At 40.8% G+C, this 21621-nt stretch overlaps 1 protein-coding gene across 1 annotated transcript in view; it reads right to left on the bottom strand.

Moving 5' to 3' along the window:
• The window catches only part of col14a1a (collagen, type XIV, alpha 1a), a 98435-nt gene that overhangs the window by 56947 nt on the left and 19867 nt on the right, over positions 1-21621 (bottom strand). Inside the window, exons 6-15 of the mRNA XM_072460095.1 lie at positions 5295-5450; positions 5095-5214; positions 4848-5012; positions 4613-4774; positions 4061-4209; positions 1656-1785; positions 1425-1570; positions 987-1116; positions 760-899; positions 73-199 (exon numbers count right to left, since the gene is read on the bottom strand). Of these exons, the coding sequence (XP_072316196.1) occupies positions 73-199; positions 760-899; positions 987-1116; positions 1425-1570; positions 1656-1785; positions 4061-4209; positions 4613-4774; positions 4848-5012; positions 5095-5214; positions 5295-5450 (1425 nt within the window). The remainder of the gene's footprint in view (positions 1-72; positions 200-759; positions 900-986; positions 1117-1424; positions 1571-1655; positions 1786-4060; positions 4210-4612; positions 4775-4847; positions 5013-5094; positions 5215-5294; positions 5451-21621) is intronic.

Raw genomic sequence — 21621 nt, 5'->3', positions numbered from 1 at the left:
TTTATCACTTAACACTCAATAGTTTTCTAACTTATCAGTACCTACTTTGTTTATTTAATATAAAAGTCTTACTGGTCGTGAATGCATCTGTGAGAGGCTCTGACTGGCCTTCGTCGTACAATGCAAAGATGGCCACAGAGTACTCCATTAGAGATGTCAGTTCGTGCAGGTCATGTGAGGTCACGGGGCCCACAACCACCTGCACAAAAACAGAACATAAAATCCAAGCAAATTTAAATGGCAGACTACAGCACAAGGATGATGTAATAATGTAAACGGGTCCTCCTGTTTGCTATCAAAGATTTACTTTGAAGCCAATACTCGATTTGAAGTGGCAATACCTTGTACCAGTGTTTCTCAAACTGTGGTATGCGAGCTCCTTCAGGTGCTACGCAGATTCCTCAGCAGTTTAGTTATTTGCTGAATTTAGAGTAAATTGAATCCACATGATTGTCATTGTTTGGCTTAGTCCCATTTGAGAACTAGTAACGCACTAGTATAGTCCTATTTTAGGTTATTTTAACTAGATTAATTCTGATTTAGATCTGGTAGTACTTGGAAGGATAAATATTGGTGGTACTTGGTGTGAAAGGTTTGAGAACATCTGAGTTATACCAATATTTCTGAATATAAAATGCCTTGCACCTAAAAGCCCTGAATGAGAAAAAGGCCTGAACAACTTAGAAACAGTGCTCACAATGTTTTTATTTGTCTATAAAACAGTATTTTAAAGACACAATAAAAAGGTGTCTTGGTTACCTCCTCTGTGATTGCGGCGTCTGTTTTCTCCCATGAAATGCGGTATCCTTTGACGCCGTCCGGGGCAGAGTCCCAGCTGAGGCGCGCCGAGTTGTGTGTGATGTCAGAAAACTGGAGGTTACTTGGGGGACGCAGCGGCACTAAAATATAAAAAGGATATACGAGTAATGAAATGGCAACGGTAAAAAAAATATATGCAATAATAAGAGAAAAAGCATAGAAATTACATGTAGTTTCCTGGTTTGTGATTGGCTCGCTGGCTTCCTCTCCGAACATGGCATAAACAGTAACAGTGTATTCAGTTTGAGGAGTCAATGCATCCAGGTCAATCTCTGTCACTGCGTCTGAAACTTTCACCTGTACAAATGAAACAAACATTTCAGGGTTTTATTCATCCCCTTTTATCAATTATAACTGCACTACTAATCCCACTAACAAAGGCATCAATTATTCAGCTAACAAAACTCTTCCGCAAATAAAAAACATCCTCGTATCTCCATTGTGTCTCATAAAACCTGCTAACCCTGTAGGGTTGACAAACATTTTCTGAAATGCGTGTGACTCTTGTAATAGTTTTGTTCATATCTCAGTCCTCTATCAGAAGTGAATGCTCTTCCATCTTTAAAATGATCACTGTGAAGTAAATCTTCAACAAAATGTGCTACCTCTTTTTCAATGACGTCGCCGTCGTAAGAAATCGGCGCATATAAGATCATGTATCCAGAGACGTCATCCACGCTGTTCCACCTCGCTTTCATTGAACTGTGAGTAACGTCGACGAGTTGGAGGCCAGACACAGCAGGAAGAGACACTGAGAAAGGAAAAACAAAACAAAAACACTCAACATTGAAAATCCACCAACTTTAAATGTATAGGAGTCAAATAATAAAACTTACAAGTAGTTTCTCTTCCTCTCAGCGCCTCACTCGCCTCATTCTCGTAAACAGCAAACACTGCCAGCTGGTATTCAGTGGAGGAGCTAAGGTGCTCCAATAACACAGATGTTTCAGTGCCATCCACAATAGCCTGCAGTTCAAACAAAAACAAAAAAAATCAGGCATGAAACATAAGTAGGTACAAGGGAGTCACTTAAGCCGATAGAAGAAGATTAATTTACGGATGGTTGATATTGATAAAGATTAATAATGCATAGTAATAATCAGATTATATTTTTGCAGTCAATCAAGAGAGAGAGAATTGTCCTGCTTAAGTGTGGCTGGCATAAAGGGAAAATGAACCATTATTGGTGCAGTAATACAAGTGTGTAACTGTTTGATAGATTGCACTACAAATGTTTTTTGAGGCCTTTTGTAACATTTATTACTACAAACAATCATTTATTGAATTGAAGGTTTTTCGTTGTTCAAAAATGCCTTAGAAAAATACAAATACTGTGTCTGTGAGCAGGGGAACTGTTCCACAGTTCTCGGGTCTCATTTATAAAGCGTGTGTATGTTCAAAAATGTTACATGTGACCTATCGAAAGACAACTTAAATGTCAAAGAACTAATCGATTTTATTAATTGCACTGTGATATTAATGCATTTTTTCCTGTTGTGTGAAGCACTTTGAATTGCTTTGTGTCTGAATTGGGCTCTACAAATAAACTTGCCTTCCCTTATCTAATTTGATCTCTTAAGCCAGGGAATGCCAGTTGTGATTCAGATCTGTTTATTCTAGCCAGATGGAAAGGTCATCTCACATGCAGCTTGACAACATGAGGCCCCACCAAACGGTATGTATGTATGCTATGTAAGGTGAAGATTTAATAGTTTCTTTGGTCACACATTGTGGAAAATCAAACAGGTGCTTGGAAATAGTGTGTCTTTATTACATGCTGGGTCACAAGGGCTGTGGGAATTTATGAACGGACAAAATGATAGTGAAGCAGAGATGAATGATACCACAAAGTCTCGAGGAAACGCTGAGCTCAATCCTCACACCTGGATCATAAAGCTCCTCTTGTGTAGTACGTGTAATGGAAAAGCAGCGCACAACCTACCTTGATTTATTTTGTGTTGTCTTCAAAATTGTATGAGTTTTTATGTTTTAAAGTCAAATTCTAGCAGTAATATATGCTTTGATTTTCAAACATTGCTTTGCCTATTGGTATATTTTCACTAAGCTTTCTAAGCATCTAATCTATTCACCGCAATGTGTGTTGTGCAATGTGAGTGTTTTTTACATCTTTCAGAGGCCAAAGCAGTAAAGCTAACAAGCATTAGCATGCAAACAGCTTACTTCCTGGTTCGCAGAGGATAAAATGCTCTATAATTATATACAAACGGAACACAGCAGCCAAATTTTGAACTTAAGAGCTGCTTTTATAATAAATATGTACCGGGGCGAAACAAATTATTCTTTAATAAATTAAATGGGGTACAGCCACTTTAACAGACTTTCATAAATAGACATTTTACATGGTTTACATGTTTTATGTAATATTGATTTTGAAATTATATGTGTAGTTGGAGATGTAATCGCTAACTTAGATTCGGGAGCAGGACCACGCCTCTACCCAGCCATCTCATCGATCTCTCATCGATCTCTCTCATCTCATCGATCTCTCTCATCTCATCGATCTCTCTCATCTCATCGATCTCTCTCATCTCATCGATCTCTCATCGATCTCTCTCATCTCATCGATCTCTCTCATCTCATCGATCTCTCATCGATCTCTCTCATCTCATCGATCTCTCTCATCTCATCGATCTCTCATCGATCTCTCTCATCTCATCGATCTCTCTCATCTCATCGATCTCTCTCATCTCATCGATCTCTCATCGATCTCTCTCATCTCATCGATCTCTCATCGATCTCTCTCATCTTATCGATCTCTCTCATCTCATCGATCTCTCATCGATCTCTCTCATCTTATCGATCTCTCTCATCTCATCGATCTCTCTCATCTCATCGAGCTCTCTCATCGAGCTCTCTCATCGATCTCCCTCATCAATCTCCCTCATCGAGCTCTCTCATCGATCTCCCTCATCAATCTCCCTCATCGATCTCCCTCATCGAGCTCCCTCATCAATCTCCCTCATCGATCTCCCTCATCGAGCTCCCTCATCGAGCTCCCTCATCGATCTCTCTCATCGATCTCTCTTATCGATCTCATCGACCCATCATGACTTATCAGTAAACATTCTTTCGTATTTCATTGTTGTGGCGTGGTCCTTGCTAGTGAATTCCAGTGTATAAATTCAGTTAATAAAATAATTTAGCATGCAGCTTTAGCAATTGTAAAGCATTGTATTTTACTGAATTTGAAAGATATGTATTTTGATTAAATTCATTGTACCTCCTGGAGCTCTCCCTCCTGAGCAGAATATACCACTCTGTATTTCTCCACATTTCCAGGAGCATGCCTCCAGGAAACCCGGAAGCTGCGGGCCGTGACCTCTGATGTCTCCAGGTCTAGAGGTGGCCCCAGCGGCTCTGGGACATGTTCTGCAGGAAGAGTGAAGAATCATATTACTCAATAGTAAAACTAACTGTTTTCCTGCATATTGGTAGTGATCACACAGCATTCCTTGGAGAACACATTTCCTTGGCAAAAGAAAGAGTACTGCACTGTTTGAATGAATGAAACTACATGTGAATCGAATTGTGCCAAAAAATAAATCAGCCCCTACCAAATAACAGTAAAGCTTTAATTTCACACTCACTGTTTAAGTTGGGAAAAAAGAGACCTAAATGGGACAACATTATATGGATTACAGGCAACTATATAAAAAAAAGAATACAATTTTGCATCTTTCTTCTGTTGTAAGACTTGTGTGGCCATGTTTGGCCCCGTAAATATGACCTCCGGGAGAACTCAATGTCTAGAGAAGAAGAATTATTCTCTTACTCAGTTTGATGTCCTTGTTTTGCTGCTCTACTTTCTCACACACAGTCCTGGTCAGCCCAGTAACAATCGAACTCATGACATTGAAGTCCGCCACGTTGTAAACATGAGTGTCAGGCTCAGAGGCAATGGAGCGCAGCTCATTCTCATCAGCATTTTTCACACCTAAAACAACAAATACATTTGTATTTTAAGTACACCATTTAAAAACTACAAACTGTACATTGTGTAGTCTTACCGATAGCAAACAGCTCCACTCCGGCATCTCGTAGACTTTCAGCAGGTGGAACAACATCATCCTGAGATTTTCCGTCCGTAATGAGGATCCCTATCTTAGGCACACCGACCCGAGAGCCAGACTCCGGTTTAAAGCAGTTTTCCAAGATGTAGGTCAGAGCAAGACCTAAAAAAGATATTGTCAAGATAATCGTAGAAGAAATAGTGGACACTTCTAAAACTTAAAGCCAGAAATGAAACTAAATTACCTGTAAGAGTGTTTCCGCCTTTGTAGGGCAAATTCTTGACAGCATCAATAACAGTTTCTTTATTAGTGAAGGTGTTCAAATGCCACTCTATTCTCGGGTCTCCACTGTATTGCGCCAAACCTTAAATGTGAACAAAGAAACAATTGTACCATTTCTCTTAATAATAAAGACAATACCATAAAGTAATAATAGGATTTAACCTATTCTTGTTTTGTCAAAGGCCACATCAAAAGCATTGACAAGGTTTTCCAGGAACATTCGAACCAGTCGGAAGTTGAGTCGACCGATGCTCCATGAACCATCAACGAGAATGACGATGTCGGCTACAGCTTCAGTTCGACACACAAACTGGTCCACTACGGACAGAGAGAGAGAAAAAGATCATCAACATATTTTGGTACAGTCAAGTACGTTGAGAAACTCGTGATAGTTTTGCAATCGGCTCCAGTGGGTTAACGGACCAATAACATGGCAGCAGGGTGGGCTGAGGAGGGTTGTGAGGGATGACGACAACAAGGTGCGTGTGACACAACCAAACAAAGGGGTACGTATGTGTTGCAGCTGCAATTGATTCGGTTTTAGCTGAAATAGACTATTTCTTGTTTAAAACAAGAGCAGCTGGAAGAGCTTGGTGTATTTTTGGACGGGAAAGATGTTTTTGCTTTTCTATCCACTGAATTGGCAAGAGTTTGATTTAACAACATTCTCTCCTTGTGGTTAAAGAACTTCAGTGGCCGCAGAATCCTATCGTTATTGTTGTGTCTCATTTGTTGGCTCTTATGGATGAACAAGGAAACGAGGTTGTAAAGCTGCGGATTTCTGCAGCTAGTCTTCGGTTGCCCAGAGGCCACTGAATATGAAGTGGAAGATCATTCATGCTTGCGTCTAAAGTGTATCAGGTACACCTTCTTGGAGGTTTTTGGAAGAAAATACACTCAACACACAAGTGGTAAGTAATCAAATTGATTCAAAAACCAGCACTTTTCACCCACAAATGTATGTTACAAAAACGGCAACAGTCATTCGCTAACATGTTAACTTCTCTATTATGTCAGCCCAGTTCTTGTTTCCTGTGGCCAGATGTATGTTCCAAAGGTGTCTATTTATTGTGTCCAATGCAGGAGTTTTGAGGCCCAAATACATAGTTCTGAAATTCAAAAATTGACACGAGTGCTTTGTTACTTTCTGTCTAATATTTCTGAGCAACAGCATAGTCCTGAAACACATGATAATGGTGACAGTTTCTACAGGAGCACTTGGTCATGGTGCGATGAAGAAACGTGACACATTTTCAAAAAATTGTGGTGGACAAAACTTAATTCCCCCCAAACATGTGAATTAGTGGTTCTCCACTGAGATGTATGTATATTTTCTCATTCTTCATCAGTCAAAATTGATTAACCTGTTTTTTCCATTTATTTGTAATATATCTAGTAGAATAGTTGTCCAGATTATTAATGCATTTATATAGTTTAGATATTATTCCCCTTGAGCGTTCTGATTTATAAGCTTTCAATTAGAGGGTTATAACGGTCATTGCTTTGTTTCTTGGTTAAAAAAACTCTGATTTGTAATTACATATAAAAGTCCTGTTTCTCCACGCCAATGGATTCCTTCAACATATCAAAGCTTTTAATTTTATATTATTGTATAATCTGGTAAAAACGTTTCTTATCTTTTTTAATCCAGACCTTAAATCTCAGATCTATGCTGTTTGGTACAAAACTTTTATCATAACATAAGTTTGTATGTTTTGAATAGCTCTTTTCAAGCACAGATATTACCCAGGGATTCTCAATTTCCTCCATTCGACTCAACCGTATCTGCCAATAAGGCCTGTACAGGAACCTCTGGCATCACAGCCCAGGTCACTAAAGCAGACTCCTGAACCTCGGACAAGATACTTTTGATTAGCCGCATAATGTGCAGAGGAAAGTCAGTCAGTATGTGATGTTCTGATCAGAACAAAAGCACAATTCTGCTTCTCATGTCACCTTTATATTCAACCTCAAATCAACTTTTAAAAAAGCAAGAATTAGGTATTAGGCAATTGTATAAAATATGATTAATTGGTAGGCTAATAGTATTCTTTATCATATACTATAAAAGAGGTATAATAGAGTCACCGTGTGAATAAAAGGTTGTGGGAATACATAATGGATACATATTATGCAATAATGGGCTCAGTGTACATTAAAAAAGTATAAATAACGCTATGCATTATATCTGAGGAAAAATATCAGGTGCAATAGTGTTTGAGTTTAGAGTATGTAGAGAAAACATACATGAATAAGCCCTAAGATCAGTGTTGTAAACTGTATCTCCAGCTAAATTTAATGATTCCGTTTCTGTCTCTCACACACATTTGTCTTAGTTAAAGAACTGCTTATCAGCTTAAGATGACAACTAAAAGTGAACAGCCATTTAAGTCATAAATCTTTATTTACAGCACTCCTCAACAAAAGTGAACATGCTGACAAAGAAACTGCTGAATAAAGGAGTTGAGCTGCTTTGCATTAGTTAAAAATTACTATGATGAAAGACAAGGAAAGTAAGTAGAACAGTAATAAATGGGACGGAATGATTTTGCAAAAAAAAAAAAATTTAGTACATAGTGAAATGTCTTTTTGAACATCCAAGGAAATAATAGTAAACTGAAATTACCAACAAACAAACACAAGAATTAAGCGCATTATCAAGTTTATGGAAGGTAACAATAAGCAGGTAATAATGAAATTTAATCAAGACAAAATGTGTGTTCATCCATTTCAAGCCACATTCATTCGCTTTGGGAAAACTGGCTCCACATCAGAGGCAGAATCAGAAAAGGTTTATTGCCATTGCTAATGAACAGAATTCACAAACATACAAACTTGCTTTGGTGATTCGGCGCAACATAAATCAATGAACAATCATAAAACAACATATAAAAAGTCAAAAAGAAAATAGGAGTGGACAGTGCAGTGAGTGATAGAACATGCAAATCATAAAAGTGTGTGCATTGTGAGAGAATGTTTGACTCACTGAAAGAGAGCAGAAGCACTTTTTGTCATATTGTAATTTAACATTTCAGAGAGAAGGAAAAGGTGAGGAGCCAAAAAGGAAAACAAACCAGCATGACCACGACCTTTAAAGAAACTCTCAGATTTAAGATTTCAAACAGAAAAGACTCTTTCGAAAGGACAAAAATAGACAGAAAGTGGAAGCTATTGAGCGACAGTCACTCAGGGGGCATCATTATTTACAGTGACCTCAAGCGGTGGGCAATATAGTTTCCACAATCAAAGTAGTTGTGTTGAAGTGGGGCTGCAAGCTTTATAGAAATCAGGGGTGTCACAAATGAATGTCCCAATAATGATAGTCCGATGATATTATGGCAATCCAACAGAAATGTGTCTTTAAACATATGAGTGGAATTTGGAAATGTTGTTGGAACTAATCACAGTCCACAAGTTCTGAAATATCACCATATATCCTTATTTTGAACACTTTTTTCATTCTTATTCTTAATCAGCTTTTTTGTATATTTTTTTCTATAGATGTTATACTCGATATTCAAGTTTTGCACATCTTCAAAACCTAAGTCACAACATTATTGAAAATGCAATATATTGTCCACCCCTAATCGCGATTGTATCAAAATTGTAATTGTCATGGAGTGGATAAAGACAATTTCACTTTGCCCTAATTATTTCAGTATCAATACAGGCTCAATTCAGTATGTAATTTTGAGTATAATATCATCATAATATGTGAATATGACATTTTTGTGAAAAGATCAGATAAAAAGAAACTTGCTGTGTAATACTTCACGAATGTCACAAATAAACTCATATTTCTGCACTTTTTACAGTAAAAAAGCACATTCAATACTGCTTACACCTCTACCAAGACTCTTTAACATTTTTTTTTTTATTTCGATCTTATCAGCTTGTTGTTATGGGTAAAACCTAGTGAGCGCTGTCGAGACAAACACTGAGCAATCGGAGAAAAGTGCCGGGGCGGGCGATAGAGCAGTGGGAAAACCAGTGGCAGAGATAGTAAACAGAAGATTAGAGGATCAGCGACTGCAGCTAATTACAGCTCACTAACAAATACTGGCAAAGTTAATGTGACGGCAGACTGACGGGAATGCTCTCAAACTAAGCACAGATCTGATGCTCAATCTCCCCCTAAAGTATCGCATAATAATCGCCAAACATTAAAATAAAAAATTATGAACACTATCCCTGGACTCAAAAATAAATTAATTTGCATCCCAATTACTGAAATACAACCAGTGCACTAAAACACGGCTAAATTCTAGCATCCCAGAAAAAAGTAGCATACATCTATCAATACTCATGATGTCTATTGTACGTTTTGTGTTTTATCTTTCACATTTTTACATTTGATTATTGCCGTGGAAACATAAGGTACTGGCTGAACTGCACATGAACCTGATTTGCATAGAGGCACGGGATGAGGGAAGACTTTGCCATCCGCAGACCTATTTAGATGTGAACACACAATTGGCCGCACCCCAACCCTAATTGGCAGGAGCGCGTGATTCGACAGACTGTCCACCTGGTGCCGGCGATCGAGCAGCCGCATTTTACAACCCACAACCCTGCTGTGCTGTGGGAAAAGCTACGAGACAATTGAATTAACCGCGGGAGCAAAGAGCGGACAATCTGACAATCAGCTGGGCAATGGTTGTAGCTTTCAGCGCATCGAAGAATCAATTGAGCTCTGAAATAAATGGAATATTAAACTGCAAGTACACCAATCTATTGAAAATGAATGCCTATTGTCTAAAATAAAAGTGTTTTAATTATCTCAACAAGTATAGGGGTGAGCAATATTGACAAAAATGAATATAGCAATATCTTTTGGTATTTGATAGGCGCGTTCGAGTTTAGCCGCGCCTCATTTGGATGATCAACGAGAGTTAAAGTGTCCAATGAGGGTGTAGAAAAAATGATATGTGTTATGTTGTGTATGTGTTATTATGACCAAATTTAAATCAAAATGTTATTTCAATTGTGTTATGATTGACTTTTACAATATGAATCATAAAGCACAAATACATTATAATAAGCGTAATCTTCCTCTGCATATAAACTTTTGACAGAATCTAAAATACTAAATCATAACAGTAGTAACAGCAGTAGCAAAAGCTCACCGCACACTTAACTGGCATATAGGGTGTACAAAGAGTTCAGAAGTATCGGTTGTTGACAGTATGCACACACAGATAGAGCATGACAGGACACAAAGCCGATGTGGTAGACTGAAGCAAGACAAATTCATTACTAAAAGTCTCACAACACCAAGAAATCTTCTGGCAAAGAAACACACAAACGTATAGATCCAAAAAGTCAATATTGGACAGTTTTTGAAATGTAGAGCGCTGATACTAGAATAAAACAATACACAACAATTAGCTTTATCCACTAGTGACTTCTTCTATTTCAGAGCAGGTTTATCTCACAGAAATGATGTGTTGTTGAATGAGTTGTTTGGTCCTCTGTCTCATTAACAGTGGCTTAGCCCGGTCTTGATTTATTGTTGACCTCTATTTAGCTGGAGATCAGACGGAGCGCTGTCGTTTCAATCTCTCTGGTTAACTCTTATTTCCCTCGCTGCTGTGATTGTGTCCCAGCCTCTGGAGCGAACTCGGTGACAGGCAGATTCAGATAGATGGGACCGAGCTCTAACACCCCCACACACGACTATTATTACCCTTTGTGTGAATCGACCTGTGCCGGTGAATAGTTTTACTAAACCACATATCCCCAAATCCTAAAGTTATCTTGCTCACTAAGCACTTTCAAAACTGAACCATTTTTTTTTTTCCTGGCGTTTACATAATTGTCCTATATATGTCCTTTTTTCCATGGTTTTATTCTGATTTTTACGTCTAATTGCTGTTACTGTTTTTTTATTTTTTTTACTGTTAAGCACCTTCAATTGTAGTTCTGTACAAAAGGTGCTGTTTAAAAACAAAACAAAAGTATCCTTATTCATATTATATCTTTAATATTTTAATTGAAACACAATTATCAGCTAAATCAATTGAAAATGTCAGTCTGTTTTCTAAAACCTTGACCTTAAAAAGAGCATTTTTAAAAGTATCGTTGTGGTATTAATATCAGGATTGTGAATTGAGTATATTATTATCTTATTATCGAAATCAAGTTTGAAATGTCAGCACTGTGACAACTCTACTTTCTAAAAGAGTCTCACAGTATGTTTCCATCTGCTCATGTTAATACTGAGTCGGTTATACATAATAATCGTACAAACTGGAAAAGAACATGAAAAAATGAATTATCTACTCAAGATACGAGGCAGTGTTTCAGCCAATTTTCCAATGTACAACTGTGAGGATGAGGAAAGATTATCACGTCATGCCGAGAAACATTTTTACAGTTTTAAATCATGTCAAATCTTTGTTCAGCTCTGCCTAAAGGCGTCAAGTTGTTCCAAAATAAATATTATCAAAGGAGCAAGAAGGTGTACGGCAAAAGCGAAAACTCATAAACATTTGCTTTGGTTTATTCAATCACAAGCTGCTTTGATACACCTGTCGATTGCTTAGAACAACAATCTCGCATATCCATATTCGCTCTTGTCACCTGTGGGCCTGTGTGTGTGTTTACCTGTAACGTCTGTGTGAAGCTTGTGTCTCTAACTCTGGCCCACTTGGCCCACTGGCTCATTTTCAATCTGTGGAGCTGCTTTGTTCCCCCTCACTGAACGCACACTGATACCAGACAGGAAACTGTATTTGCTCACAGCAGCTCACACCTCAAATCTGTTTCGCATCATTTTTGTCTTTACTTTTGGAGGACTGGGAATGACTGCATACTTGCCCCTGTTTGCGCTGCATTTCTCCTGTCCAAATGCCAAAGTTAACTTAGGCAAATGTTAAATGTCTTGTGAGGTGCGGTTTTAGACTCTATAACACTACCATGCATTAATCAAGCCTAAAACTTTGGGTCTTTCCCGTAAAATAATGTATGCTGCCAACAGCTGGTGCAGTGATGTCACAATGTCAAATTTGGGTGAGAAAAAAACAACACTATGTGAAAATCATTCACGATTGCTTAATTTTCTTCCCAATGTCCAACAAATTACTATTCCTCAAGTTTGAAACCTGCTTTATGAAAGTAGTTTCACTAGCAAATACAATGCAAAGTGTTTATTGGCAGGCGAGAAACGTGAACAACACAAATGTACAGAAGTTGATGCCGTTTTGGGGCTTCTTGCGATGAGGGCTGAAGGCTCCCGGGCCTCGATACCCCCATCTAGGAGATGAATTAGAATAATTAGAACAATTAAAAGAAGGTGGGAGGGAGGGGCACGAAAATCATGAACACAGGTATATGTGATCTGGATTATTAAATAGTGTAGCCGCAAGAAGGGGCGTGGTCCTGCTCCCGAACTTAAGATAACAAACTTATCTTCATTTGGTGCAGTGCCTGCATCGGACTGTTGTGGTGAAGTAGGAGCTCCTACCCTCACCTATGGTCATGAGTTTTGGCTAATGACCGAAAGGACAAGATCGCGGATACAAGCGGTCGAAATGAGTTTCCTCCGCAGGACGGCTGGGCGCTCCCTTAGAGATAAGGTGAGGAGCTCAGTCACAAGGGAGGAGCACAGAGTAGAGCCGCTGCTCCTCCACGTTGCGAGGAGCCATCTGTTCCGGATGCCTCCTGGGCGCCTCCCTGGGGAGGTGTTTCGGGCAGTGTGTCCCGGGGAAGACCCAGGACACACTGGAGGGACTATCTCTCTCGGCTGGCCTAGGATAAGCGGAAGAAGATCGATGGATAGAACTGTAATGACTCACGTTTATAAGGTTTTAGTTTTTAAGGTTATATTGTGAACTGAATAAACATGATTATCGATTAAACTAATAATCTTGCCATCCCTAGTGCACTGAGGAGTGAAACTGTTCAAATTGGGTTAAAACAAGCAGTAACCCTTGCAGCAGCTTGTTGCTAAGTAAAAATCATCACAACTTTGCTGAAGGTGTGTTGATTTCCAAAGAACACACACCTCCTGGTATGTTTTTGATGAGGTCACAATATAACAAGGCTAAAAGCTAAAACAACACCTGTACGAAAACTACTATGAAAACGGTTATTATTTATTGATTGATCATTTGTAGGACATGTACATCCCAAAAGATCTTTCAAAAGACATTATACATAATTATATCATTTAAAACAACAGTGATGCTCACATCACTATGGAGGGGGGGACATAGGATGGAATAGCACCCATCATCCAAGGCAAGAAGCATTCTGCCTTTATGACCTCAAACACCTACAATAACACAGAGGACAATTAACCCTGTGCCTTATATCCAAAAGAGATAAATGGTTGTATTCCAAGGACTGTATTCCCTGTTGTGAAGTTGTCATTTTCCACTGTAGGATTTTTGTTCTCCTTTGGACAAGCCAAGCTATGGAGAATTTATTCAAAGATAACGTCCTTAAATCGCTATGTTTTTCCTTTAGACTGACTCCATGTTTCACTATGTGATGCCTTATGAACTGTGTTTGGAAATATGTTATGTTTATGCCATATTTGCAATAATGCACATTTCCTCTTTACCTGCTAATGATGTGTGTATAAATTGACAATCTTGTAGTATTTTGTTATGGTTATATGGTATAGGTGCCTCCTAAAGGATGATTCCTGCATGGATGATGATCTTTTAGCTGCAACACATTCGCTTCTCATTTCTGAAACAACCATGTGGAAAGACAAATCCCGTAGTCATGGAAAAGGTGTCAGTGTGTTTGAGAAGGGTCAAATCATTTGCATCAAGCAGAGAAAACATCTAAGGAGAAGCAGAAACTAATTCAACTCTGGATGGAAATAAATATTTTAATATTGCAGAATCTTATTGAAACTATGCACCACGCAGTTGAAACTTTGGACACAGTGTTGTAGCAATAGGTTTGATTGAGATTTAGCCAGAGTCTTACAGGCGCTCTTGCTTGCTGGACCTTGACACAACAACTTCTGTTCTGAGATGCCCAGGTGCCCCAACCCCTCCTGGGGGGTGGGCTCCTTTGTCTGCGACTTCAGATTCAGCATTCAGGCAATGGCCAAAGTGAGCAGATCATCAAAATCTGTTATTCTCAGCACCCTGCTGCTTCTCTGGATCCTTGAATGCTGTGGACGGCTCTAAGCGACCAAAAGAACCAGAGGAGGCCCTGATACAGGACTTTGTCAGAGCTGGGCCATTCATCTGACACATAAGACTGATCTAAACGTGGTTGAAACCTGCAGAGTCTGGCATGGCATTAAAAGTAGTTGAGGTTTATTAGCTTTATTTCAGAACCAAATCCAAATTTACTGTTGCAACACCAGCGTTTCCTGTAACTAAGTTGAACCCAGGCATAACCTGCTGTTACTCATTTCTTTGATATCTTTGATTATAAAACCACACACAATCATTTTGGTTTATTGATTGTTTTGGAGTTCTATAGTTAGTCAAGAACTTCTCTTCACAAAATGAGACTGAGAAGGTTATTCATGTTTCTGCTGGCCATCGTTTAGCTGGTGACATGGTAGAAATAATAATGAACATGAATTACCAACACATGTAATAATGTAATAGTCTGACATATTGGTAACCCACAGGGAAGTATAACACTACATCAATGGTGCAACTGCGCATTCTCCAACACAATACATCCTGTGCCCATGGTGTGAGGATGACTTACATATATTTGTGTCCTGTTGTGAGAGGTGCTTAAACAATCTATTGGTGTCCATTGTGTGTGAGATTCTAAATATATTACAGCTTATGGGAGCCATGTGTGAAACAAGACAAATATAATACACATCAAAAACCAGCTAGCAACAGTATAAACAAGGGCTGCAACAAGTCAACTAATGCTAACTAGCTGACTAAAAAAACTATTGTTATCTGAATACAGATTCTAAAACACAAATAAAACTAGCTTTTTAAAACAAACACAGTGTCATTATTAAACCACAATGTCAAAAAAGAATAATATACTTTATCATTTAAATATTTTATCTATAAATATTCTCTATCTAGCAGCTTTCAGACACTATATTTCAACCTTTATTTGGTGAAATTGTATTTTAAAAGTCTCAGAGTGTAAAATAAATAATTGTTTGACTAATTGAATAATTGAAAAATAACTGAAATAATCATTAGTGACAGCCCTAGTATCAACCTGTAAATTAACAGATTTGTAATACAATATCAGCCTGTAAATCAAGTATAAATAGTTTCAATATGCTGGACAAAGCAGCGTAGTTCATTCTAGATTTACAGTTAAACATTGGCTAATTTTGATTGATAGATGTGTACATTCATCTGCTGAGGAGATGAACCAACCAACGGCATCTAGATAATTTATTGCAGGGAAACCAGTTATTATTAGCACCAGGAAAATCATGGAAATATATGCAAAGCAGTGTTATGATTCGCCTGTTTTCCATAAATGATAAATTTGTATTTTTAATGGTCTACTTCTGGGAAATGAACAAGCCCAGATTTAAATGCTGGGATAAAGTCATTAGTTTCATCAGTCTGAAAGAGAAGTCTGTGTTTTGAAAGAGTTTTATGGTGAGAAATATAAAGGATTCAGAGGACAGTATCCAAATAATGGTAATAATAATAGTGATTAAAGAGGCATTATGTAACTTTTCTGGTGGAGGACCTCCCATCTGTTTGTCTCCATGGAGATGTTTTTGTTCAGGCTGAAATGTTCCACAGTATGTATTAAGTAAGGCTGCAAATCGACAAATATTGCAGTAGTGATTAGATTTGTGATTTATGTTTCAATATTGCAATTCTATTCAACGTTCACCTTTCAAACACATCCAGGAGAATAGTCAGAAAGACTGAAATAGGCCTAAAAGACAGGGTTGTTTGTGGAGGAAATTGCAGCCTTAGCGATTTGCTAATTGCGTCCATTCAAATTGCAATTTTGATTCGATTACTACTTACAGGGAGAGTGGAGAGACGACCCCTCTCACAGACAAAATGTATGATTTTCAAGGTAATTTGAGCAATAAAAACGCCTGTAATTGAATCAAATGCAATAGTTATGTTTAATGCCATACTGTGGAACATTCCAGACCAAAAATAACATTTGCAGACAAGCAGGTAGCTGACTCTCCACCCCAAAAATTACACAGTGCATCTTTAAAAGAGTGTTTCCCAAATTGTCATAAGAGTTGACTTAGTCAGTTTTAATCACACTTTTGGCTGTGTACAGGTTATTTGTTAAGAACTCCTTTAGGGTGAATTCACACCTGTCCTTGTTGGGTGCTGAGCCCAGTTTAGTCCAAATGTAAACTTACTTTGGTCCTGTTTTAGTCCTATTTTAGTCCCGATACGTTCTAAGATTAGTTTTTAATTTAGTCCTGATTTGTTGCCAGTTTGGGTGTGGTCTATCTGCAAGTTTAAACATCAAGGTTTTGTCATGTTTTAGAACTGTTCAGACCTTTTTTACAGATGGATAAATTGTATATTAATAGGTGTGAAAATGTACAGAACTAGAACAAATTCTAAAAGTAACATTAAAAGAGAGGCCTTAATTTGGATGAGCACACAGACACACAGTGCAGTAAGTGGAACTAAAGCAGCAACTATGAGGGACAAGTGGAAGATAATTATGCTAATTGACCTCTGCATTTAAGAGTCCTTGCCCCTAATGGTCTAAATGTCATTAATACATTAGAGCTCTTGTCACACACAAATGCCCTTGTTAACCACAATTACACAATCAGTTCAGCCATGACACACGGCGCCTCTCCTTTAATAGAGGACAAGGACGAGGTTTTGGCCAATCCCCATTGATGTCAAAAAGAGCAATGTCCACTGCTCCTCTCAACTCTCTGAGCGCACATTCACGGCGTGTGAGGAGCATACTTCTCCAAATCCACTCAAAGGAGAATTATTTCATATCTGGCTTGTGTCCAACACTAAACATTAAACAATATGTGTGATGGAAATAGTGCTAAATGAGACTAGATAAATGCACGGCTAATGTCTGGGAGGTAGTTTTTATTCCAAGTCATTTCTCTGCCACTTCACTATTCATCTGTGGGATTACATTTCTGCTAAATATCCCTCTAGACCTTCACATAGGATTGTCTGCGGATGACATTTTACCATCAGCTGCAAATAATCACTAGCTTCTTTATACTTTCAGAGTATAGATTTAGAAGTAGAGGCGATTTTGCCACACACATATAAAATATATTTTTGTGACTATTCTGACAATCAGATAATATTTTTTTTCAATCAGAAATGTGCTAAATGCTAAAAATGCCTGTTAAAGTATCACAGAAATTTGAACAGACTCTTAAATGAATAACAAATTGACCAATATCATTTAACCTTTTTTTATTTTTTTTTTGGCTTACTCTGCCAATCTAATTTCTTTGTTATTTAATCTCTTGTGGTATTCTTTATTTCATTTTACAGTTTTCTTATTCATTCCACTCAATATTCAAGTTTGGCCTATCTTTTTCAATATCATCTCATAGATGATATATTGCCCACCTTTAAGGTACACAATAAATGCACATCTGACATTGTACACCACATTGTACCGACCACTGAACGCTTTTGATAAAATGGGATCACCAAGATGACAAATGGACACACGCAAACATATATAGTACGTTGAAATTTTACCCGAGCCCCAGCAGTGCTCCGATAAATGATCCTGATAGTGATGGAGGTTTGGGCCATAAATAGAGAAAAGCGCCTCCGCAGGTGCATTTGTGAACCCCTCCACAGGTGATGGATATCGGCACTCAAAGTCAACAGAATCTCATTGGCCCCCAACTCAACTCGACCAGCTCGGTCCCAGGGGCCATGAGCACAGAGTCCTGAATCTGAAAGAGGGAAGGCTGCGCTCATGTTTAATGAACTAAGACACTATTACAGATCAAGACAGTAAGTCCTCTGCTCTGACGTAGAAAAATATGCTGTGTATGCATTATTTTATCCACAAAACTTGATTGAACAATAGTAAATGACAGACATAGAAGTGAATGTGAAATACTGCTTTAAGGCTCTTTAAAGGAAACATATAATGCATCATTGCTTTGATAAATGTTTCAGAACTTGAAATAATATATTGAAAGCATGCATTACTTTATATCTGTGAGGCGTTCCCTCATCAAGATTTGTGTTAGCACTCTTATGGCAGCAGAGGGAATTACCATGGGGAAATAGATAGTTTGCTTGCCCCCGACATGTTACACACAGTTGTGTGATTTTACAGTAATAAATGGAGATAAGTTTGTTATCTTAAGTTCGGGAGCAGGACCACGCCCCTTCCTACGCCCCTTCCTGCGGCTACACTACTTAATCATCCAGATCACTGGAGCACGGCGGCGGGAGCCTCGCTCGAAAACACACTCGTTCCCGACCTTTCCTATGGATCAACTCGACCTCGTTCCTTTCGATGCATCGGCCCAGCACAGGCGAGCCACACCGGGCCATCCTCCACTGGTGTCCCACTAGGACCGCTCCGGTCCCATCAGCCGTTCTCACAGGCTCAGCTCTCGCTCACGGCCAGGCTCCGGCGTCCCACCTCGCATCACTTCTGCTAGTCCGGTATTGAGATCGCCGTGCGTCCTGCGCCCTCCTCCCAGCGCTCCGGTCTTTCCAGCGCCCGCGTCATCCCAGCGCTCATCCCGCGGCCTCGCTCGTTAAGCGCCCACCGCACGCGCTCGTCATTTCTCTCTACATTGACCGTCCACATGGACGGCGGCAGGTCTCCAGACCACGGCACCGTCTTCAAATCATGATGTTTTAAACTTCTCTTTTGCGCTCACAATTCCCGTTAACTCTCGTTCCACTGCGGAGCGCGCTCTGCCCCGCCCACTTTCGCGGGCAGGAGCGGCTCCTCCAGGTAAAGTATCCTCACCCTCGTCTCCTTCCTCCTCCGTCGTTTTCTTCCTCCTCCGTTGTCTCCTTCCTTCCGCACCGAGCTGCCCATCACTCAAGCCTTGGAGCCAGACTCTCTCACCTCTTTCAAGTAATTAATTCACCTTACTCGCTCACCCCTCCCGCATCGCTCAAAATAACAATAAATAAATACATACAACGTACGTATGTTTATTATAAAATAATAATGAAAACGTATATTTAAAAAAAAAAAAAAAACTTACCCTATCATCTCTCCCCCCTCCGCTCCTTCCCCATCGTTAATCTTCTGGCACCGTGTCGCCAAGTTACATAGTTTTATCGCGTTGCCACGTTCCGGCAGGTCCTGCGTTTTATCCTCCGACACTGCGTTGCCAGGTTCTGCGTTTTATCCTCTAGCACTGCGTTGCCAGGTTCTGCGTTTTATCCTCTGGCACTGCGTCGCCAGGTTCCTGCGTTTTATCCTCTGGCTACGTCGCCAGGTTCCTGCGGTTTATCCTCTGGCTTGGCGTGCCAGGTTCCAGCATTTTATCCTCGAGCACTGCGTTGCCAAGTTCTAGTGTTTTATCCTCAAGCTCTGCGTTGCCAGGTTCCAGCATTTCATCCCGTTACTGCGTTTCGGCCTGACTCAAAGTTGCCAGCTTATAGCTTCGGTTACAGTCTTTACCAGGTTCTAACGTTTCCATCCTTGGGCACAGCGTTGCCACGTTCCCGCATTTTATCCTCGGGCGTTCCGTCATTTTATCCTCGGGCGTTCTGGCATCTTATCCTCGGGCACCGCGTTGCCACGTTCCGGCATTTTATCCTCAGGCACCACGTTGCCACGTTACGGCATTAAATCCTCGGGCACCACGTTGCCACGTTCCGGCATTAAATCCTCGGGCACCGCGTCGTCAAGTTCCGGCATTTTATCCTCAGGCACCACGTTGCCACGTTACGGCATTAAATCCTCGGGCACCACGTTGCCACGTTACGGCATTAAATCCTCGGGCACTGCGTTGCCACGTTCCGGCATTTTATCCTCTGGCACCGCGTTGTCACGTTCCGGCATTTTATCCTCGGGCACCGCGTTGCCACGTTCCGGCATTTTATCCTCTGGCACCGCGTTGTCACGTTCCGGCATTTTATCCTCGGGCACCGCGTTGCCACGTTCCGGCATTTTATCCTCTGGCACCGCGTTGTCACGTTCCGGCATTTTATCCTCTGGCACCGCGTTGTCACGTTCCGGCATTTTATCCTCGGGCACCGCGTTGCCACGTTCCGGCATTTTATCCTCTGGCACCGCGTTGTCACGTTCCGGCATTTTATCCTCGGGCACCGCGTTGCCACGTTCCGGCATTTTATCCTCGGGCACCGCGTTGCCACGTTCCGGCATTTTATCCTCGGGCACCGCGTTGCCACGTTCCGGCATTTTATCCTCTGGCACCGCGTTGTCATGTTCCGGCATTTTATCCTCGGGCGTTCCGGCATTTCATCCTCTGGCACCGCGTTGCCATGTTCCGGCATTTCATCCTCGGGCACCGCGTCGCCAGGTTCCGGCGTTTTATCCTCTGGCTTTACGTCGCCAGGTTCCAGCCTCATTCCTTCCATTCCTTTTCCTCCCGTCCTTTACCCTCGCTCTCGCTCACCCGCGCTCTCTTTCTCCCCCTTCCTCCTTCTCCCTCCCTCTCGCCGGGTTCATGCCAGGCCCCGCTCTTATCCAGCGAAAGGTTGCAATTTTCTCTTCCTGGATCACTAGGCCTCATTTTTTCTCATTTATTTCTAAATTAAACCAAATCCGAACAAGTATGTCTCTTCTTCATGCCCCCTCTTTCATGCTCGCTCTCTACCCCCTCATGCTCTCTCCCCCAGGCACCAGGATGCCAGATCTCCTCCTCGTCCTCCCCCTAACCTTGAACTCTACCTTTACTAAATATTTCTCCCTCAGGCACCGGGATGCCAGACCTCCTTTTCGCCCTTCTCCCTAACCGTCAATACTACCTTTACTAAATATCTCTCCCCCAGGCACCGGGATGCCAGATCTCCTTTTCGCCCTTCCCCCTAACAATGAACACAACCTTTTACTAAACAGCTCTACCTCATTCCCTCTCTTATGCTCCCCCTGACACCGGGATGCCAGGTCTTTCTATTCCCTCCATTTCCAAACCCCTCCCCCTCGGCACCGGGATGCCAGATCCCCCCCCCCCCCCCCCCCCCCCCCCCCTCCGTCTCTCATGCTCTCCTGACACCGGGTTGCCAGGTCTTATTTCCCCCTTTTCTAACCCCCCCTCGGCACCGGGATGCCAGGTCGACTTTCTTTCCCCCCTTCTCCCCTCGGCACCGGGATGCCAGGTCTACTTTCTTTCCCCCCTCGGCACCGGGATGCCAGGTCTACTTTCTTTCCCCCCTCGGCACCGGGATGCCAGGTCTACTTTATTTCCCCCCTCGGCACCGGGATGCCAGGTCTACTTTATTTCCCCCCTCGGCACCGGGATGCCAGGTCTTCTTTATTTCCCCCCTCGGCACCGGGATGCCAGGTCTACTTTATTTCCCCCCTCGGCACCGGGATGCCAGGTCAACTTTCTGGTCAACCCCCCCCCCTTTTCCCCCCGGCACTGGGA

Source organism: Eucyclogobius newberryi, unplaced genomic scaffold, assembly GCF_026437365.1.
Source record: "Eucyclogobius newberryi isolate DKJ021-1_F unplaced genomic scaffold, fEucNew1.0.hap1 SCAF_3, whole genome shotgun sequence".
Lineage (NCBI taxonomy): Eukaryota > Metazoa > Chordata > Actinopteri > Gobiiformes > Gobiidae > Eucyclogobius > Eucyclogobius newberryi.
This window is presented reverse-complemented; position numbering and strand designations above follow the sequence as displayed.